The 18395-nt window shown below is 37.3% G+C and overlaps 1 protein-coding gene across 3 annotated transcripts; it reads left to right on the forward strand.

Moving 5' to 3' along the window:
• The first annotated feature begins 1383 nt into the window (after positions 1-1383).
• Positions 1384-18074, forward strand: tdrd15 (tudor domain containing 15). Of its 3 annotated transcripts, none has more exons than XM_059023753.1 (6): positions 1384-1648; positions 2015-2105; positions 4368-4417; positions 9996-16102; positions 16777-16805; positions 17279-18074. In XM_059023753.1, the coding sequence occupies exons 3-5, from the start codon at positions 4386-4388 to the stop codon at positions 16788-16790; spliced, it is 6153 nt and encodes a 2050-aa protein (XP_058879736.1). In that variant the 5' UTR covers positions 1384-1648; positions 2015-2105; positions 4368-4385; the 3' UTR covers positions 16791-16805; positions 17279-18074. The 3 variants fall into 3 exon arrangements, with proteins under 3 accessions (XP_058879736.1, XP_058879737.1, XP_058879738.1); XM_059023754.1 differs by lacking the exon at positions 1384-1648 and adding an exon at positions 1655-1746; XM_059023755.1 differs by lacking the exons at positions 1384-1648; positions 2015-2105 and adding an exon at positions 3613-3631.
• The last annotated feature ends 321 nt before the right edge of the window (positions 18075-18395 follow it).

Consider the following 18395-nt stretch of genomic DNA (forward strand, 5'->3'; position numbering starts at 1 on the left):
GTGTTTAGATAAGCATATGAGCACTTCGCTGCCTTGGAGCATATTAAGTGTTCTCATCCATTTATTGACGCATTGGGCTGTGTTTCGCCTTCTGTTGATGAACACTAGCTTTGTTTAGTTATGTGCCTGCCAATATTTGATTGTAGTGACTGACCTCTACATGCCCAGGCACATTGCTACACAAAAACTGGACCTAGATGTGATGCAAACCCTTGCTGATGGTATGCTTGGCACAGAGACAGTAACAGAGGAACAACCTGGTACTAAGAAGTCGTTTACAGTGTTTGTTCTTTCAAGTCCATTACCATCTGCTGCTTGGTTTGTCTGGTAACTGAGATGTTCCATTTATTATGGTAGCAAAGTAAAAACAATTTGATACTTAAACTACGCATAATGGTTTAAGTATATAGGAGTAGTATTTGAATATTTTGCCTTGTTTTCCTTAGGTGTACTGATGTAAGATGTCCTGTAAAAGGTGAGTTTTTCTGCATTTCATAAACATGTTGTGAATGGTTTTGCTAATTAGCACTAATCATGGCCTACTTACCTTTTGCTGCTAATCAGCATTTGGAGAGCTGTTTGTTGCATATGGTTGCTGTGTAAGGCGAAATAGAACCTGTTGGTGAGGTAACCAGACAAACAAGTAGCTAATGCACGGAGTAATTCAGAATGTGCACAACAACACAGGAATTAATTTCTCTTGTTAAATGTAAATGTTTTTATCTTCATAGCAACACATGAAGCTCTCCTCACGATATTCACAGTCGTTCTTTTCCTACTTACTAAGCAGAAACAGACATTTAAATATCCCCCCGCCTAAATGACTAATCTGCATTGGTACTGGACGATTTTCTCTTAAATCAGAACTGCATAGCAACGCATTTCTTGAAAAGTACGGCAAACATGTCGCATGTGGTGAGGAAAACTGTCATGACTTGTACATGTAAACGCCGCCAATGTTTTCTTGAAAATGGATCGTAACCAAATCGACTATGTCTCTGTTGTCTGATGATTTGTTTTGTAATTTGTAAAAAGCAATTGTAAATATTACTTGAAGTTCTCAATTTAATTCTCAATAACGGTCTCTTTAATATTAGCAATACCGCGCAAATTCAGCTAGTCTTACATCGCGCATCCTAGCATATTTATGTCGCGCCTCTGTTCACTCATGATTGGACACCTGTATAACAAGGGGCAGAACTGTGACTCTCCCATTGGTTAAACCTACTCAAGACCGTCAACAGTTTATGTCCCGCCTCTGCTTATGATTGGACTACCGCGGATAAAATGTAGATCTTTTATTGGTTGATTTTATTTTATATAAAAAATACAATTCTGCACGATTATATTGTCTTTTATCTGCGATTAACTCTTTAGTATAATATACACTCACACATTTCCACGTGTATTTTTCATTACCATTTTTACTTTTAACACATTCTTTCATCACTAACACATGTTAAGGATGTCCAAACTAATAATATTAATAGAACGCTAACCACGAGGGAAATTACAGTTAAACCTCTGTCTGCAGAATGACAGTATTTGTAAATTGTGCACCGTTAAGCCTACCGCGACTTGGCACGCCCTTCATTAAACACTGTGCATGCGGCATCCATGGGAAGAGCGCATGATATTTCTGCAGACGGTAGGTCAAAAAACACCTTGGAACTGTCTGTATTAATATTACACTGTAGATACGCCACGCAGCCAAATCCATCTCTTGGATGCCTTCATGTGAATGAGGTACGAGTTTCTGTATTGCAATAATTAACAACACCATACATTGCACCATTAAATAAGAGGCGATTTGCAATTTCCAGTTATATCGAGGAGTACGCGTAGATCTCGATATTACTGAGTAGGTAATTGTCAACGAAAAACCCGTGCTTAAATTAAAACATAATTCGTGGGCGAATGAAAGTGGTACAACTGGGAAGTGATTTGTGTAGGTGCTCACAAGTTCAGATTTTGCTGGGTTGATTTAATTCTAGTTTTTCTGTTTGTCCCAAAGAAAAACATGATTGCATACATACAGGAATAAGAAACGTGTCTTAAAAGACAGATTTGACGCTAAAAGCCACCAAAGTAAAACCAATTAAGAGGTAAGTACATCCCAGTTACCACTTTAGTTTACCATTATTAACGGTGAACACTTTTTAATGTTGTTGTGGTGTGTGTCTTTTTGTATTACTTATCGTATATTAAAACTATTTACCTCAAAACGATGCACAAGAAAGGTGTATTGCAAAGACGAAACTGGGTGCACGTGTGGAAAAACTACCTCTGTGTTTAAACGTGTGTGATAGCGATTGCTTTTATCCTAAACTGAAAGCAGGAGTGACACAAACCTAATACCTATTTATTATTTACTTTTTTTAATAAAACGTCGTAATATAATATTGTATACAGTAATCTCCAACTATCCAATATTTTTAAAAAAGTAAATATTTCCAGAGTTTACAAAGACACAAATTAATTCACTCATAGGTTTTATTCTCTGGTAGTGCATTAAATGTACTGTCCTGGGAGTATTGTGGAACTGGTTTTACTCTTGGCACTTACTGCTAGAAATAATTGCTTTTAGGTAAACTGCTGTTGAATTGATAAAGAAAGCAAGATTTCAGAGAGAGTGACGTGACATAATTTTACTTGTCATTTCAAGATGGCAGCGCCAAAAGAAGTGTAGTTTGGTTTGGAAGAGGAGTCTTTATTAATGTATTGCTTTTTTAAAGTAAAGGTTGACTCGGACTGATTTATTAAAAAAAAAAAAAAAGCAAGCAGGAAATATTATGTTCTGAACTTGCATTAAAATTCAACACATCTAGTTAAAAATATTTTGCCCGTTTTTGTGGTTGTTGTACATGGGTTTAGTTGTGTGTGTTTGTTTTGGTACGAATTGTGTTTGATAAACACATTGCAATGTTACGCGGAGAATAATAAAACAAAAAAGTGTTTTAACTAAACTTAGTTGATTAATTATTTTGCAAACAGAACATTTCCATGTTGAGAATCAATACCAGGTTTAAAGAAGAAAACAAAGTACAAAAAGGCTGCCATACAAGTTACATTACTACAGCTTATTTTTTATATGACGTTACTTTAAACATAGATCTGAAGATTATGTTATATTTATAGCAAATATTATATTGTACTGAATTATAATACATAATGTACTGTGAAAAAGCAGTACCGTAAGTAGATTGTGGCGCTACAAATGTCAATGTCATACTTTGCATATGTTATTAATTTGAAATTCAACTTAACTACATGTAACATGAAACCATATATTTAGTATATTACCTAAATACCCAATATAAATGGATTTAATGTGTCGGTGCCGTGTTGAATTGCTGTGAAATTGCTAGCAATAAATGTAGATTAGAGAAATTGCTAGCAATAATTGCCAAGTGTAAAACTGCCAAGACCTAAACTGAAGTGATTTATAAGTAATTTAATTGCAGTGGCTGCCAATACTTTATGTAGGGATTAAAAGTCTTTGGTTTCAAGACATTCCCTTGTTCAGGTATATTAGTGTAACAGCCAGGTGCCAGGAGTTTGAACAATCAGGCCCTTGGTAAATCCGAACTGATTGCACTTACCACAGCATGAAAAAGTCCCACCGGAGTATGTAAGTTTTACTAGTAGGAGCTGCTCATGCTATCAAGGAGGAACAATTTATTTGAAACCAAACTCATGGCTCATGATCATTTAAATACTATACTTTAATTGAAGGGGGCGGCACGGTGGCGTAGTGGTTAGCGCTGCTGCCTCACAGCGCCAGTGTCCTAGGTTCGAATCCGGCCAAGGGTACTGTCAGTGTGGAGTTTGCATGTTCTCCCCGTGTTCGCGTGGGTTTTCTTCGGGTACTCTGGTTTCCTCCCACAGTCCAAAGACATGCTGTCCAGGTTGATTGGTCACTCTAAATTGCCCTCTGTGTGAGTGTGTGTGGTGCCCTGCAATGGACTGGCGTCCCGTCCAGGGTGTAGTCTCGCCTTGCACCCTGTGTATGCCGGGTTAGGCTCCGGCTCCGGCTCACCGCGACCCTGTAAAGGAGTAAGCGGTTAATGGTAATGGATGGATGGATGGACTTAATTGAAGGTAGTTTTGAAACCTATAACTGGGTGCAGGTTCAAGTCATGCTTGTATAAATATTTTGAAAGTACTGTATAATACCTTTTTATCTGTGTACCAAACAACAACCGCATGTTAGCCACACTAAGGCTGCAAGAGCATATTTTGTCTGCTAGCATTGCAGAAACCCGTAATGATTGTTGATCGTGGATTTAGGTCACCATGGGGAGTGGGATATGTTATTGAAATATTTATTTAAGCCAAATAAACTTTTTTTTTTTTTTACTTTTCAGGTTATCCAAGTCTTGGGGATGTTCTTGAATACTGGATCAGGAATTATGAGGTGTGAAAATAGATGTCTTGAGTTTACATAATGTAGTGCCAAGAAAGCTAAAGGTGTTGCCATGTTTTCAGTAAAATACCAATACCGGATAAAGCAGCTTAAGGTATTTTTATTAGTTGATTTGATTAGTTGATTTAGGGATCTGCCAATGAGAGTGGCATTTTGAAGAAAAAAAAAAAAGCGTTTCATGAGTGTCACATTTTCACATTTTCTTAAATGCGGTTTGGATTGCATTTTGCTAGAATTCAGGCTATAATGTAACACGTTCTGTTCATGTCTAAGAATAGTTAGCTAAAGTGCATCTGATAAGCAGTATACATGCCGCTTTCACTAAATTATTTTGGTGCAGACCTGGGCTCAATAACAATTGTAATTGTGTGTTTTGTAATTCATTGCAATTACAATGTAATTATATTTGGAGTTGAACCTTGTATCATATCATTTATCAATTACACATTTATCACTTATTTTTTCATAATTTGATATACACGTGATCCACTGCATAGCAGGATCATTTTGCTGAATGGCAATCCAATTACAGCAGCATTGTTAGTTTGATGTTAGAACAGCTTAAACAAATCAAATCTAATTGCATTTAGCAAACAACAAAGGAAGAGACCAACGGTCCAAATTAATTATACTTGACTTCAAATATATGTGAACAGCTAATTACGAGCTCTATATACGGTAAGGTTGTAGTGATACCAAGATGTTTCACATCATGATACAAGCTGAACAGAAAATTATGATATCGTGATAAATGATCATCTAAATCTAGAATTTTTTTTTTTAAAGGAACAGTTGTATTAATGTCAACAATAACAGTATATAATAGAATTTCAAAGAAAAAATATATAATAAAATTCAGTGAAATATATATTTCACTGAATTTTATTTTTGTGAACTTCCAAAGGTAGTATAATATAGTACGTCAAGGTAGTAAACAGGCTACAACACTAATTTCAGTGATTGATGTTGAATTACATTCAATTAAATGGTCACAAAAAAAGCTACTTTGAATGCTATACAGATTAAACTACATATAAGTGTGATGTAATGTGTTCTATGTATTTTTGGTACAGTAGCTTCAGTACTGTTTTTAAAGTCCAGATCCCAGAGTGGAGGCTAAGACGTTGTATGCAGTACTGTTACATTAAAACATTTTGAAGTTTATGACCGCTTTCTGTTAGTTATCTAATGCTTGGTGTGTAGCAAATAAATTAAGAAAAAAAAAATAATCTAAAAACCAAATGTGCAAAAATTCACAATCCTAGCTGTCATTACTACGGTAAAAATTATTTGTTCCCTTTTATGCACACGCACATGCACATGCACACGCACACACACACACACCTCTCTTGCATTACTATAAAACTTTAAAAATGGAAAAGTGATTGAGTTTTTTAAAAATATTCTTTAGTCAGAAACGCAGCGTCTGTTAATGCTGCAGTAATCGTATTGCTGAACATTACAACTGTATTTGTTCTTGTCATACATAAATCCAATTGTTCAGAAGTTGGATTTGCTTTACCAAACGCTTTGCTTATTTTCAATACAAGGCATACCAAACATGCACGCTTGTATTTTTAATTGATCCCAGGTCTGACTTATAAGTTATCCAGTTCATAAGAAAGGAACAATGTGAGAATACTATATTTTAATCCTAAAGTGTAGGCTACTTGTTATGCATATTGCACAAGTTTAGCTGAAAGATTACTTCAGAAAGGTCATGTTAAAGTGACAGTCCTGGTTTTCTGGTTCCTGTTCCCCGGAGATGTCACTCTGGCTGATAAGCATTTCTTATCTTAACACACAAAATTGCAAAAAAATATTCTGCTTAGTCCAACACCAGTACTGGTTTTCCAAAAAAATATATATATATTGTAATAGAGACCGACTGCCTGTAATCTACAGCAGTAGTGCACACACATTTTATATGCCGCCCCCTTCTCTAAGCATATGTTTTGTTGCGCTGACACCCGCTGACACACACATTAAAACGTTAGATCTTAACTTTATATTGGGTGTTTGTTTTCCAGATTTAGTGTAAATCTTTTTTTTTCTACATTTAACCACAAAAGTTCCAGATTTAGCAATATACATAAATGTTAAATATGTTCTTAAGTTTTGAAATTTGTGTTTTCAGATATAATTTATAAATGTTAAACGTGTAACAAATTATTTAATTATTTAACCTCTCCGCTTCCCCGCCTCATCTGCATACAATGCCAACATTTTTTTTACAAATTAAAAAATGTAATGTGTTTTGTTAACATTTACTGTATGTATTTAGCTAAATCTGGACTTTTTTTGTTAAATCTAGTAAAAAAACATACACAAATGTGATTACATCAGTTTATGTATATAGTAATTGCAAAATACCGTATTACTTCAATTTGGCGCTGCAGTGTTTATTTTAAATTGATCAAAATGACTGCGGCCCTTAAACGAGGGCGGCCATTATTAAAAAGGGGGGGGGGGGGGGGGGGTTGGGGCGTCTATTAAAAAACTGATATCTGAGTGAGGTGTTAATTCGGGTGCCATCTCCCGAGGTTGCATTTACACAGAGTTCTGCGTCATACGCAGGACATTTTAATAAAATGCAAAAAAATAACAGCAGTGCGTTTCTAAAACGCAGATGTAAAAGACCTAATTTCCCCAATAATTTTGTTTATATTACACAGTAGTTTTATGTAATGCAGCTTGTAAAAATGGTTCCACTGCTCCCTGCATCCTCTTTAAAAACATAAGTAAAACACATGCTCAAAAAACACGGTTTTAAGACCATGGATGAGGCCTGCACGGTTTTTATCGAACTATTCTGACATCTTTCCTGCTTTCGCAAAACTTGCAGCAATTGCAGTTATGATACCTGTATCTTGTGTACCAGCAGAACAGGTTTTAGCTGTCAGAACAGAGTGCAGACCAGCAAACGCTCTCATTTACGTGAGGATCGTCTAAAACTTATGACAATTTCAATGGAAGCTCCTGAGAATTAAGACTTTGATTTGGAAAGAGCACGAGTCATTTTGGACTTGGGTGGTAAAAGGAAAATGTAAAGAACTTTTAAACAGCAAAACTGTAAATAGTTATGATGCTGACAGCTACCCGCAGAGACATTGATACATGTTCTACAACACTGATTTTTACATCGGGATTTGGGGGATTTTCAAAAGAAAACGTTTAATGCTAAGCTTGTCTTTATGTCAATTTCTACTACCATTATTTATACTGTGTACTGTTTTGCATGTTAACTTTGTTAATCTGAAATAGTTACATTGGAAAACAATATAACTGATGTAATATGTAAAAACGCAGATGTTACGGTTAAACGGAGATTTTGAGATGGTGTGCTTTTTACAAATGCACATTTTTAAAGGTTAGCGCGACCTCTGCATCTCATTAAATGGTCACACAAATTAGTTGTGTTACCGGAAAAACATAACTTTCTTTACTTTTCTTTCTTGCCGTCTTTTAAAATAAATTCCAAACATCGGAAGACATTGTAGCTCGGTCGATACAGTATTTGTAATTCTAACACAACGCTCTTAACTTGCTCTGTTACTTTGAAGACTCCTGCACAGATCCAATCCCATTAGTAAACACTTACAGGGGGCGAGGCAGGGGGAAGAAGGTGAACTCAGTCGCATGCAGATTCAGTGAGTCAGACTTGGAGTGGAGCAGAGAATCTCAGTGCTTAATGCAAAAAATAATTGCATATTCCAAATTAATTAATAAAAAATAAAAGCTTTCCTTTGCTTAAACCCTTTACACAAACGATGCACAGGCTTGAATATTGATAGTCAAACGATACGATGCATCGCCTCAGCCTTATTTAAAATGTTATTTCACTGGGAGGTTCAGCTCACTCATCGTGGTAATGTTTTCCTCGTAGCTCTCAGATAGGGTTGTCAACAGGTTCCAGAATCTCGGGACACTTTAAGGCAGGTCAGGTTTTGTAATTCGCCTCTCTAAACTGCAACTGCAGTTTTTGTAGAGTCGGTATTCAGCTGAATCTTTTGAGATGGATTTGCTATTTGGCCGAATCCCAAAAACTTGGATTCGGTGTTACTCACAATACCTTTAGTCATTTTGAATATTAAAACGTAAGCTTTCAGACTCTTGACTGACCTCTCAAACGTCACAGCTATACTGCTTCACTGTTAACACAATAGCTGTCGGTCTCTGAATTTCCTTATTCCCAACCTCCCAAGCCTTTGATTTGTCAACATTCAGACTGAACCCTCTCCTGGGATCCGTAGCAAACAGTTATTGGTTAGAAGGCCGAGTAGTAAACTTAACAAATCTTTCGTTCGTTGTAACTGCAATGCTGTAATAAGTGCAGGTGACTTTGAGACTGGATAAAGTAGGACAGTCAGACCAAAAAAACAGAAAATGCTACTCAACAGGTTTGAAATTGCATGTTATTGAATTTGCTGATATACATGTTAATCGCAATGCTGAAAAAAACAGTACTGACTGGAGACTAAACAAAGACAAACTTAAAATGGCAAAATAAATGAGTTGCTGGATGAGGAAAATGTTGTGGCCCGACGTAGAAACTGTAGAGTAATTCAAATGACTAATACATACTGTAACTTGTTCCACACGTCAGTGCAACGCAGTGGTACGCTTGTAAAGAATGTGTATGGTTCTAATTAACAAAACAACATGAATGTATTTGTACAGCTGGAAATAGGCAATTGTACTGCACCGTATGCAACACTAAAATTATTTGTTTACTGGTTATTAAATGGTGCATTGAATTTTTGTTTTCCGTTTTTTGGGGGGGGGGATTTAATTGATGCACGCAGCTCTGTTTTAATACTTCTATTTTAAATTTGAATTCATACAAAGAATTTGTAAAAGCCAATGCAGCGGGAAAAATTGTCCAAGTATGGTTTTGGAAAGAAATGTTCAGTAAAGCAAAGAAGATATGTTCTTGAACTTGTATGGGTACTTGAATCGCTAAAGTAAAATAGCGGTAGGTTCATACAGATGTGATGTGGGATGTAGAACTTGATTTTATGCTCTGTTAATTCTTACTTTTTAAATTTTAGAAATGTTGAATAGTTTCTAGCAGTTTAAAGAAAAACACTAAAATTATTAATGGAGTAAAATGTTGCAAACAAGGGTTATTTCTAAACGAAACCGGTCTATCTCTATCTTTATTTATCTGTTGAGCATGTAGGAAAAAAATCAATTTATAAAAAAAGTATTTTAAACACAAAAATGTTGGTGTTTTTCCTAAAATTGAAGTCTTAAAGGGTGGAGTGACTTTTACCCCAGTGTGACCTATAAAGCGATTTTTTTTATTTTTTTTATTTTTTTTATTTTAGGTCTACCTAATGAACATTCTAAGGGCATTGTCACTGAAATGCTTTTTTTTTAAAATTGAATATTTAATTGCCACCATGACCATTATGAGGTTAAAAACACTAGGTGGTTTTCAGTAGTAGCATCCACTGTAATCAGTTAAGCCAAGCTTGTATAAAACAGAAACGTGGATCTGCATGACATAAGAAATTAAGTTTCTTTACTGTTGCATCATAACTTGTTATATGTTTGTGTTTTTCAGGCCTTCTACAGATTCTGCTCTTCCAGTACCTTGTGCTTTATGGCCTGTAGACCTAAAGTTGACACACATAGACTGTAATCCCGAAAACTCCCTGGTTCATTTACAGGGTCAATACATAACAGTATGTGAACTGGACTACAACATAGTGCAAGTAGAAATACAGAACACACCCAAAACTAAAGAGACTGTTGAAATCGGTGCGTTCTGCTTGGTGGAAGACATCTCTGGTTACTGGTACAGAGGAAGAGTACAGAACAGAAGAAATGATGTATTTGATGTGTTTCTCATCGATAATGGAACTGTTTTGAGTGTTGATGCTAGCCATCTGGCTTCTGCCTCTGATGAGTTGTTTATGTTGCCCCCCAAAATTGTATGTGGCTTTTTTTCAAACATACAGCCAACTGGAGAAAAGTGGGGACCTTTAGCAGTGAAGTACTTCTTATCCTTGCATGGTTTGGAGGTCAAAGGCTATATCCAGTCAATTCTGCCACACAAAGTGCTGGTTCTTGAAGTACCAGATGTGAACAAAGAGGTCATTAAACTGGGTTTAGGGAAAGCTGTAGACAAAGACACGTTCCTTCTACTTGTGGAAATGCTGACTGAGTTGCCATTGAAACAAAACTCGGAACCTGTTCCTGATTTGTTAATTGAAAGGCACGCCGGACAAGAGTTCTCTTTCAAACCATCCAGCTTTCATGGTTTCCAGAATGTAGTGGCATCTTGTGGCCCCCAGGTGACGATTGGTAAAACGGAGCGAGTTAAACTAACCTCAGCGATAAACGCTGGTACATTTTACTGCCAGTTGATGCACATGTCCCTAGATCTTCAGGAAGTGACAGAGAAATTGTCATATTGCTGTGAATGTGAATGTAAAGAACTTTGTGAAAAACCCACTGGAAATGTTGGTGTACTGTGTGCTGTCAAAGGTAAAGATGAGAAGTGGCACAGAGGCTTTGTGCAACAGGTTCTTTCAAATGGCCATGCGAGAGTCTTGTTTGTTGATTACGGGTTCTGTGAATCTGTAAAGGCAGAGAACATCCTGCAGCTGCCGCCAGATTTCCATTCCGCACCAATTATGTCTTTCCCGTGTGCACTTTCATGTTTAACAGGACTAGATGAAGAGCTACAGAAACAGCAGATGAATGAATTAAAAAAAGGGTTGTTGAGAGGGATTTTGTACATTCGCCCAGATAGTTTTAAGCCTGACCATCATCTGTATTACGTTACACTGCTTAGTCCTCTGGATGGTGCCGATCAAGGCTTTCAGAAAGAATCATGTAAACGACAGCCTTTTACAGGACCATATGGCAAACCCACCTATACACATACAGTCCAAGAAGATAGCATCCAGGAAATGTGCAAAACTCCGCCTTCATCTGATAATTGGGACATAAGCAACAGGAAACCAACAGCCAAAGCTACTTACAAAGTTAAAGAACTAGAAGATGGCTCTGTCTTTGTGGGTTATGTTGAACATGTTTTGAACCCATCAGATTTTTGGATAAGAACAGATGATTATAACAGTGAGTTTGAAGAAATGATGAAAAACATTGTGTGTTTTTACGACAGCTTGGAGCTTGATGAGGGGATTCTTGACAATCCAGAACCTGGTTTACTGTGCTGTGCCATGTTTGAAAAAGATATGCATTACTACAGAGCTGTCATCGTTGATGTGTTTGAAAATGGAGCAGAGGTATTTTTTTTGGATTTTGGAAACACTGATAAAGTGCCGTATATGTGTATTAAAACCCTGCCTTTGAGGTTTGCGGAGGTGCCTGCGTTAGCTTTTCATTGTTCTCTTGCTCACTTGGTACCGGTGGAAGATGTGTGGACAGCAAATGCTACCAGTGTTTTTAGGACAGCAGTCCTCAATAAAGTCCTGTTGGTGCATGTTGTCCAGAAGCGGAAAGATAAATATATTGTTGATTTACATGATAAAGAAATTGAAAGCAAGTGTAGCGTCATCACACTTTTGGTTCAGGCTGGATTAGCTGAATACTGGAAAGAAATGTCTGCAGATTACAATCAGAAGTTGGCTAAAGCATCCTGGGACCAGCAGTCAAAAAGAAAGAAACATAAAAATGTTTCATTTATGCAGAGCCAGCATAACTCAAAAAGCAAAGAAACATCTCCAGTTCAAAGTGTTGCAAGGCCGGGAAAAATTCCTTGCAATGTGTTAAGCAACTCGTATACAGAGGATTTTTTAAAACTCTTTACTAGTGCAAATGTCTCATCAGAACAAAGGGAAACTTCCACAAAAGTACCAATCAAACCACAGATCTTCAAAGTGGGATGTGTGCTTGATGTGAAGATTTCTTCCATCAACTCTCCATCTGAATTTTGGTGCCAAGTGAAAAACCAGTTATTTAAGATGGAGTTGTTGATTGAAGACATTCAGTGCTATTACCGTTCGCATGCAGATCCATTTCAGCCCGGTGAACTTGCTTGTGTTGCAAAATGTTCAAAGGATGGAAAGTGGTACAGAGGATGTGTGGTCCAACAAATGCAAGGTAAAGTTGATGTTCTGTTTATTGACTCTGGCATCAAGGAGCGAAAAAGCATTAAGAATGTTCGGGCTATAAAACCAGAATTCCTGGATCTCGAAGGGCAAGCTTTTAGGTGTAGCCTTTACAACCTAGTTGAGTCTGTAGATGGCAACCCATGTCAGTGGAGTAAAGACGCATGCCAAGCATTTCAAGACTTCACCCAAAGTGGTTCAGAACTAAAGTGTATTATACATGCACTGACAATTATAGAGAAAAGGGGTTTGTGCAATGTTGTGGACATTCAGACTCCTTTTCACAGTGCAGGTCAGCTACTTGTAGAGAAGGGCTTTGCCAGAGACATGGGAACCCCAAAGGGACTTATCCCATCAGTTCATCTCTATTCTTACTATCATTCCTTATTTAACATGAAAATTGGAAGTGAAGAGAAGGTATACATAACGCATGTGTGTAGTCCATGGGAGCTGTACTGTCAACTAGATAAAAATACTGAAGTTCTCCAAGACCTCATGGCAGAAGTCACTCTAACTGTCAGTGAAATTCAGGAAAAGGGCTGGGATGTTGGCCCAATAAGAGTTTGCTTAGCTAGGTATCATGGAGATGGCTTATGGTACAGAGGTTTAGCGTTTCCAGTACAGTCTCCTTTACATTTGAATGTGTTTTTTGTTGACTATGGAAACATGCATGTTGTTGAGAAAAGTGATGTACTGCCTGTCCCTGCAGAAGCTACATATGTACTGCTTACACCCATGCAGGCTGTGAAATGCACACTGGCGGATATCCCGGAAGGAGAATTGCTTGTAGAGGTAAATAAATGGCTAGAGGAAAATGTATTGAACAAGCCGCTGAATGCAATTGTGGTTGCGAAAGAGTACACCGGGAATCTTGTCCTTGAACTGTATGATGGCAGCCTTCAAATTAATGAGAAGGTAAAGAAGCTAATGAGTTTGCATAGGCAAAAGATAAAACCTGTTGATGCTGAAGAACCTGCAGAAAAGGATTACCAGAAAAGGCAGAGAGCAGCTGAATTGCCCAAAACTAAGAGTGACACTAAAGTAAAAAATCAGGGAAGAAAGCCAAGGAGTAGTGATAACGGTAGAGTTATTCTTAAGGCACATCGAACGTTAAAGAGAGAGAGTAAAATCAGTGCTAAATGTTTTGTTCCGTTCAGGGGTGAAAAAGAACCACATGTAACTGGAAGCCAAATGAGAACCAAGGAAACTAATAAAAGAACACCAGATTATGCAAATGAGCGCAAGATCATTGGAAACGTGCTACCAAAATGTTCTGAACTTCCAGAGACAAAAGTTAAGTCTGGTACCATAAGCATAGGATTTATTTCTCACTTCAGGAATACATCCGACTTCTACATCCAGTTAGAGGAGGGCGAACAGTCACTTTTAACGATGGTGGAAGAACTGAACAGTCCACTGTTTACAAAGGACCTGGACAACAAAATTTGTGGGGAGCTGAAGGTGGATGATCTTGTTGCAGTTGAATTTGAGGAAGATGGTGCTTTCTATCGTGCAGTTGTAAAAGATATTTCTGCTGATGGATCTCTTCAGGTAGAATTTATTGACTATGGAAATACAGCAACAGTTGACAAAACAAAGGTCTTAAGACTTGCAGATAAATGTATAACCCAGGCAAGACTAAGTATTGCATGTTTTCTAGGAAAGTCTGGTAGCTTGAAAGATGAATCCCATTTCAAAGATGATGTAATTGACAAGCCACTTTCACTTCACTTTGTAAAACAGAAAGGACCGAAGTGGGAAGTAATAATGAACGTTAATAATGAAACTGTTGAAGATGAGATTGCTCAAAGTGTGCCACCTTGTGCAGACTTAACAGAGCAGAACCTTTACGGAAGTTGTTGCAAAAGTGAAGTTCCTACTGACTCTGGAATTGCAACTAAAAGTAAAGAAGATACCAAAGAACATAAGCAGAGTGAAAAAGGTCACCATTGCGAACAGAGGTTCACAGAACCTGAAGCATCTGATGGGACAGCTGCTTCATTGGCTGATTACACAGATTGCTGTAGAAAGGAAATACAGTATCAAGACTTGAAACCTGGACAGATTGAAGCTGGCAGCATACTTTCTGTTGCAAGTAACGGAGATCTCTATATCAAGCTTGTTAGAAATTCTGAACAGTTTTCTTCTTTGTGCTTGGCCGTAGCAGAACATGCAGGAAGAAGCAACTTGCTGTCAGTGACGAACATAAGAGAAGGACATGAATGCTTAGCAAGGTCTGAGAGAGAATGTCTGTGGCACAGAGCAGACGTCGAAGAAATCTTTACTGAAAGTGAGGAAGTAAGTGTCGCTTTTTTTGATCATGGAGCCACAGAGACGATTTCTATCAGTGATATAAAGGAACTTGCTGATGACCTGAAACATGTACCCAGACAAGCTATTTTGTGCAAGTGGCATGGCTGTGAAAAACTAAAAAGTGAATCTGGCGAGATGTTAAATAATTATTTAAAGCCATTAATGGATCAGGAAATCAAACTTTTGTTTGTTTCAGTTTTTAATTCCCCTCCAGTATGGGAGGTTGAGATTATGATAGATGGTGGTTTACTCGTCCATCAAGTTAAAGATCCAACTTCTGTGAGAGATGAAGAGATTATAAAGTCAAAACCTAAATTAGGAGATTATTTGCAGAATGGCGACAATGTAAATGACACCACTCCTCCACAGTCACTTACTTTGGCTCCTGTCCAGACAAATAAGGGGTATTCTGGATTTGCAGCAGCTGTTATTGATCCATCTGAGTTCTTCATTGAGCTAGAAGATATGTTTCTTACTATGAATACTGTGTCCATGATGCTGGCAGAACTCCCAGAAGACTTGGCTGTATTGCCTGTGGGGCTTATAAAACCTGGCTCATGCTGTCTTGTGAATAGTGAATCTAAGAACAAATGGTGTAGAGCGGAGATCACTGAGGTTGCAAACAATTCTGTGCAAACTACTCTTGTTGATTATGGGCATTGCTCACCTGTGCCGTACTCTAGTTTAAATGAGATTAAAAAGATACCAGAAGAGCTTGCAAGGTTGCCAAAGCTGACCTACCCCTGTCTCCTTAGGGGAGTGAAGCCTATAAATGGAGAACACTGGACAGATGAAGCAATTATTTTCTTCCAAGAATGTATCTGTCGGAGAAATCTCATCATTTATTTTAGACGGTATGTTTTTGAGGCGCTTTGGGAAGTGGACATTCTGATTGGTGATGTAGACATAGCCATTGAGCTAGCTGCTGCTCGACATGCTGTTTATATTGAAAACATGCCTCTGCTTAGAAAAGAAGTGGAAAAGCCTTCCGACTTGTATTCACAAATGTCGCCAAATCCATCCGTCCCAGAAATTGTAAATAGTGCTATATTGTCTTTGCTGAAGCAAAAGCATTGCAATGAATACTTAAACTGTGGCAGTTTTTGCGATGAGAATGATCCTAATAGTATTGTAGTTAATGGCGAGTCTTGGCCGCCAGTGCAGCAGGGGAATGTGCAGGATGTAGAGAACAATTCCTCCGCTCATGAACAAGAGGACAGCATCCATGATAACACAAAGAAAACACTGACTGTGGGGTTGCCGTTGAAGAAAAATTGTAAGTACTTTATTGTCCCCTTCATTAAAATACCTGTTTGCATATCCTGTTTTTTTCCACCCTTTATATAAGGTTCCAATAGTAAAAACACAGTGAAACATAGGTAAGCATTGTAAAGAACAGAGGTATGATAAAGCCTATTAAATTTGCTTATTGATGTGTTACTACCTTGGCAGCCTTTTTATTGGAACACTATACATTTGCCAAGTACAGTAAGCTGTTCATGAAGTGTTTAGATAAGCATATGAGCACTTCGCTGCCTTGGAGCATATTAAGTGTTCTCATCCATTTATTGACGCATTGGGCTGTGTTTCGCCTTCTGTTGATGAACACCAGCTTTGTTTAGTTATGTGCCTGCCAATATTTGATTGTAGTGACTGACCTCTACGTGCCCAGGCACATTGCTACACAAAAACTGGACCTAGATGTGATGCAAACCCTTGCTGATGGTGTGCTTGGCACAGAGACAGTAACAGAGGAACAACCTGGTACTAAGAAGTCGTTTACAGTGTTTGTTCTTTCAAGTCCATTACCATCTGCTGCTTGGTTTGTCTGGTAACTGAGATGTTCAATTTATTATGGTAGCAAAGTAAAAACAATTTGATACTTACACTACGCATAATGGTTTAAGTATATAGGAGTAGTATTTGAATATTTTGCCTTGTTTTCCTTAGGTGTACTGATGTAAGATGTCCTGTAAAAGGTGAGTTTTTCTGCATTTCATAAACATGTTGTGAATGGTTTTGCTAATTAGCACTAATCATGGCCTACTTACCTTTTGCTGCTGATCAGCATTTGGAGAGCTGTTTGTTGCATATGGTTGCTGTGTAAGGCGAAATAGAACCTGTTGGTGTCCACCTCCACCAGAAACCCAGAGAATCCTATGGTCTTCATATAAGAACGTTCACAATACATTGTGTGAATATATAGTTTGATTTCATGTTTATCTTGTATTTTTCTTTTTTTATTCTATTTTTCTATTATGCCTTTGTATTTGGTTGGACTAATGTAGGCTAGGTATTAATCTTTTCCCTAAATTTGAGTGTATTACAAGATACTGCTGTAGTTGTACTAATGTAGTGAATGGTCATGGTTATCTGGTATCACTTTTTACAACCATTTTTTTTATATTGGTTTTTGTATTTAAGTTTTATTAAACTTTTGTTTTTCACATAGATGGCTGGTCTGGATTCTGGAAACATCCTGAAAAAGACACTCATGGAATGATAATTGCACAGCTCCTTTACCCAAGACTAATGTTTTGCCTATAAGGTTTTTTTGTTTTGTTTTTCATCGGTCATCGTTGGTTACGTTTCAACTTTTTTTTTTAATATAAATTATTTTCATTTTAAATATTTACTAGGTTATAGTTGGCTTCCAAAAAAAACCTTAATCGGATGGAGATATTGCTCCATGTGGAATGCTGGGGCTCTGTACAAAGTTTTGAATGTGTCATTTTCTAGTGTTGAATTCCCTTTACTAGTTAAATACAATGACTTAATGACTTCCCTGAAACATGCATTATGTGAAATTACCTGATTTGACCTTTATCTTTCCTGTTACTGGTGCACAATTTAAGATTTGAGATATTTGACTAAATATATATACATATATATTAGTTAGTTAGTTAGTTGCACTTAACTGCTGCTTTTTACTAACTTTTTTTTTTCTATGTTAATAGCATGAAGTCCTTTTATGTGTGAAGTTCAGTTGTTAAATGTGTTTTGTAGCAGGGAAAATGTTCTATTGCAAAATAGTACTAAATGGGGAAAAATGTGTTCCAATAACAGGTTATACTTACTTCGTAAGTCATCCTAATTTCTTGCAAGTTACAAAAGTATGTTCTGTGTAATGTGACTGATCTTTGTATTTGACCCCATAGCATAGCCTTGAAAAGTGTATGGCAAGCCTCAAAAGAGATCACCTTATCTGCTAAGACTACCTTGAGCACTGGCTAATGACAGTGTCTGAAGGCTTGTATGATGCATTTTACAGCACATCGCAGCACTGCTGGCTGTGGTTATTTTAATTATCCAGGTATCCAACTGTATTTGTATAGTTGGTTGTCTAATTCATATTCTGTTCAGCAAACAGTAGTAGTTAGGATGGCAACAGTAGATCACATACAGAAGTCAGGTGGTCACATGTTAACCTTTCTTTACTGAATTACAAACTTGCGTTGACAACTAAAACTTGGAAATATGTGTTTAAAAAAAAAAGGAATGATATATCCTGTGCTTTTGTGTTAGTGGTTTTTTTTGGGGGGGAGGGGATGTTAATCTTATTTTAAAGC

This window comes from Acipenser ruthenus, chromosome 5 (assembly GCF_902713425.1).
Source record: "Acipenser ruthenus chromosome 5, fAciRut3.2 maternal haplotype, whole genome shotgun sequence".
NCBI lineage: Eukaryota > Metazoa > Chordata > Actinopteri > Acipenseriformes > Acipenseridae > Acipenser > Acipenser ruthenus.

What these genes read in the sequence shown, in the direction of transcription:
- tdrd15 (XM_059023753.1), top strand. Translation starts at nt 4,386, where the DNA reads ATGTTCTTGAATACTGGATCAGGAATTATGAG. An exon ending in ACTGGATCAGGAATTATGAG is followed by an intron (nt 4,418 to 9,995) that starts GTGTGAAAATAG and finishes TGTGTTTTTCAG; the next exon opens with GCCTTCTACAGATTCTGCTC.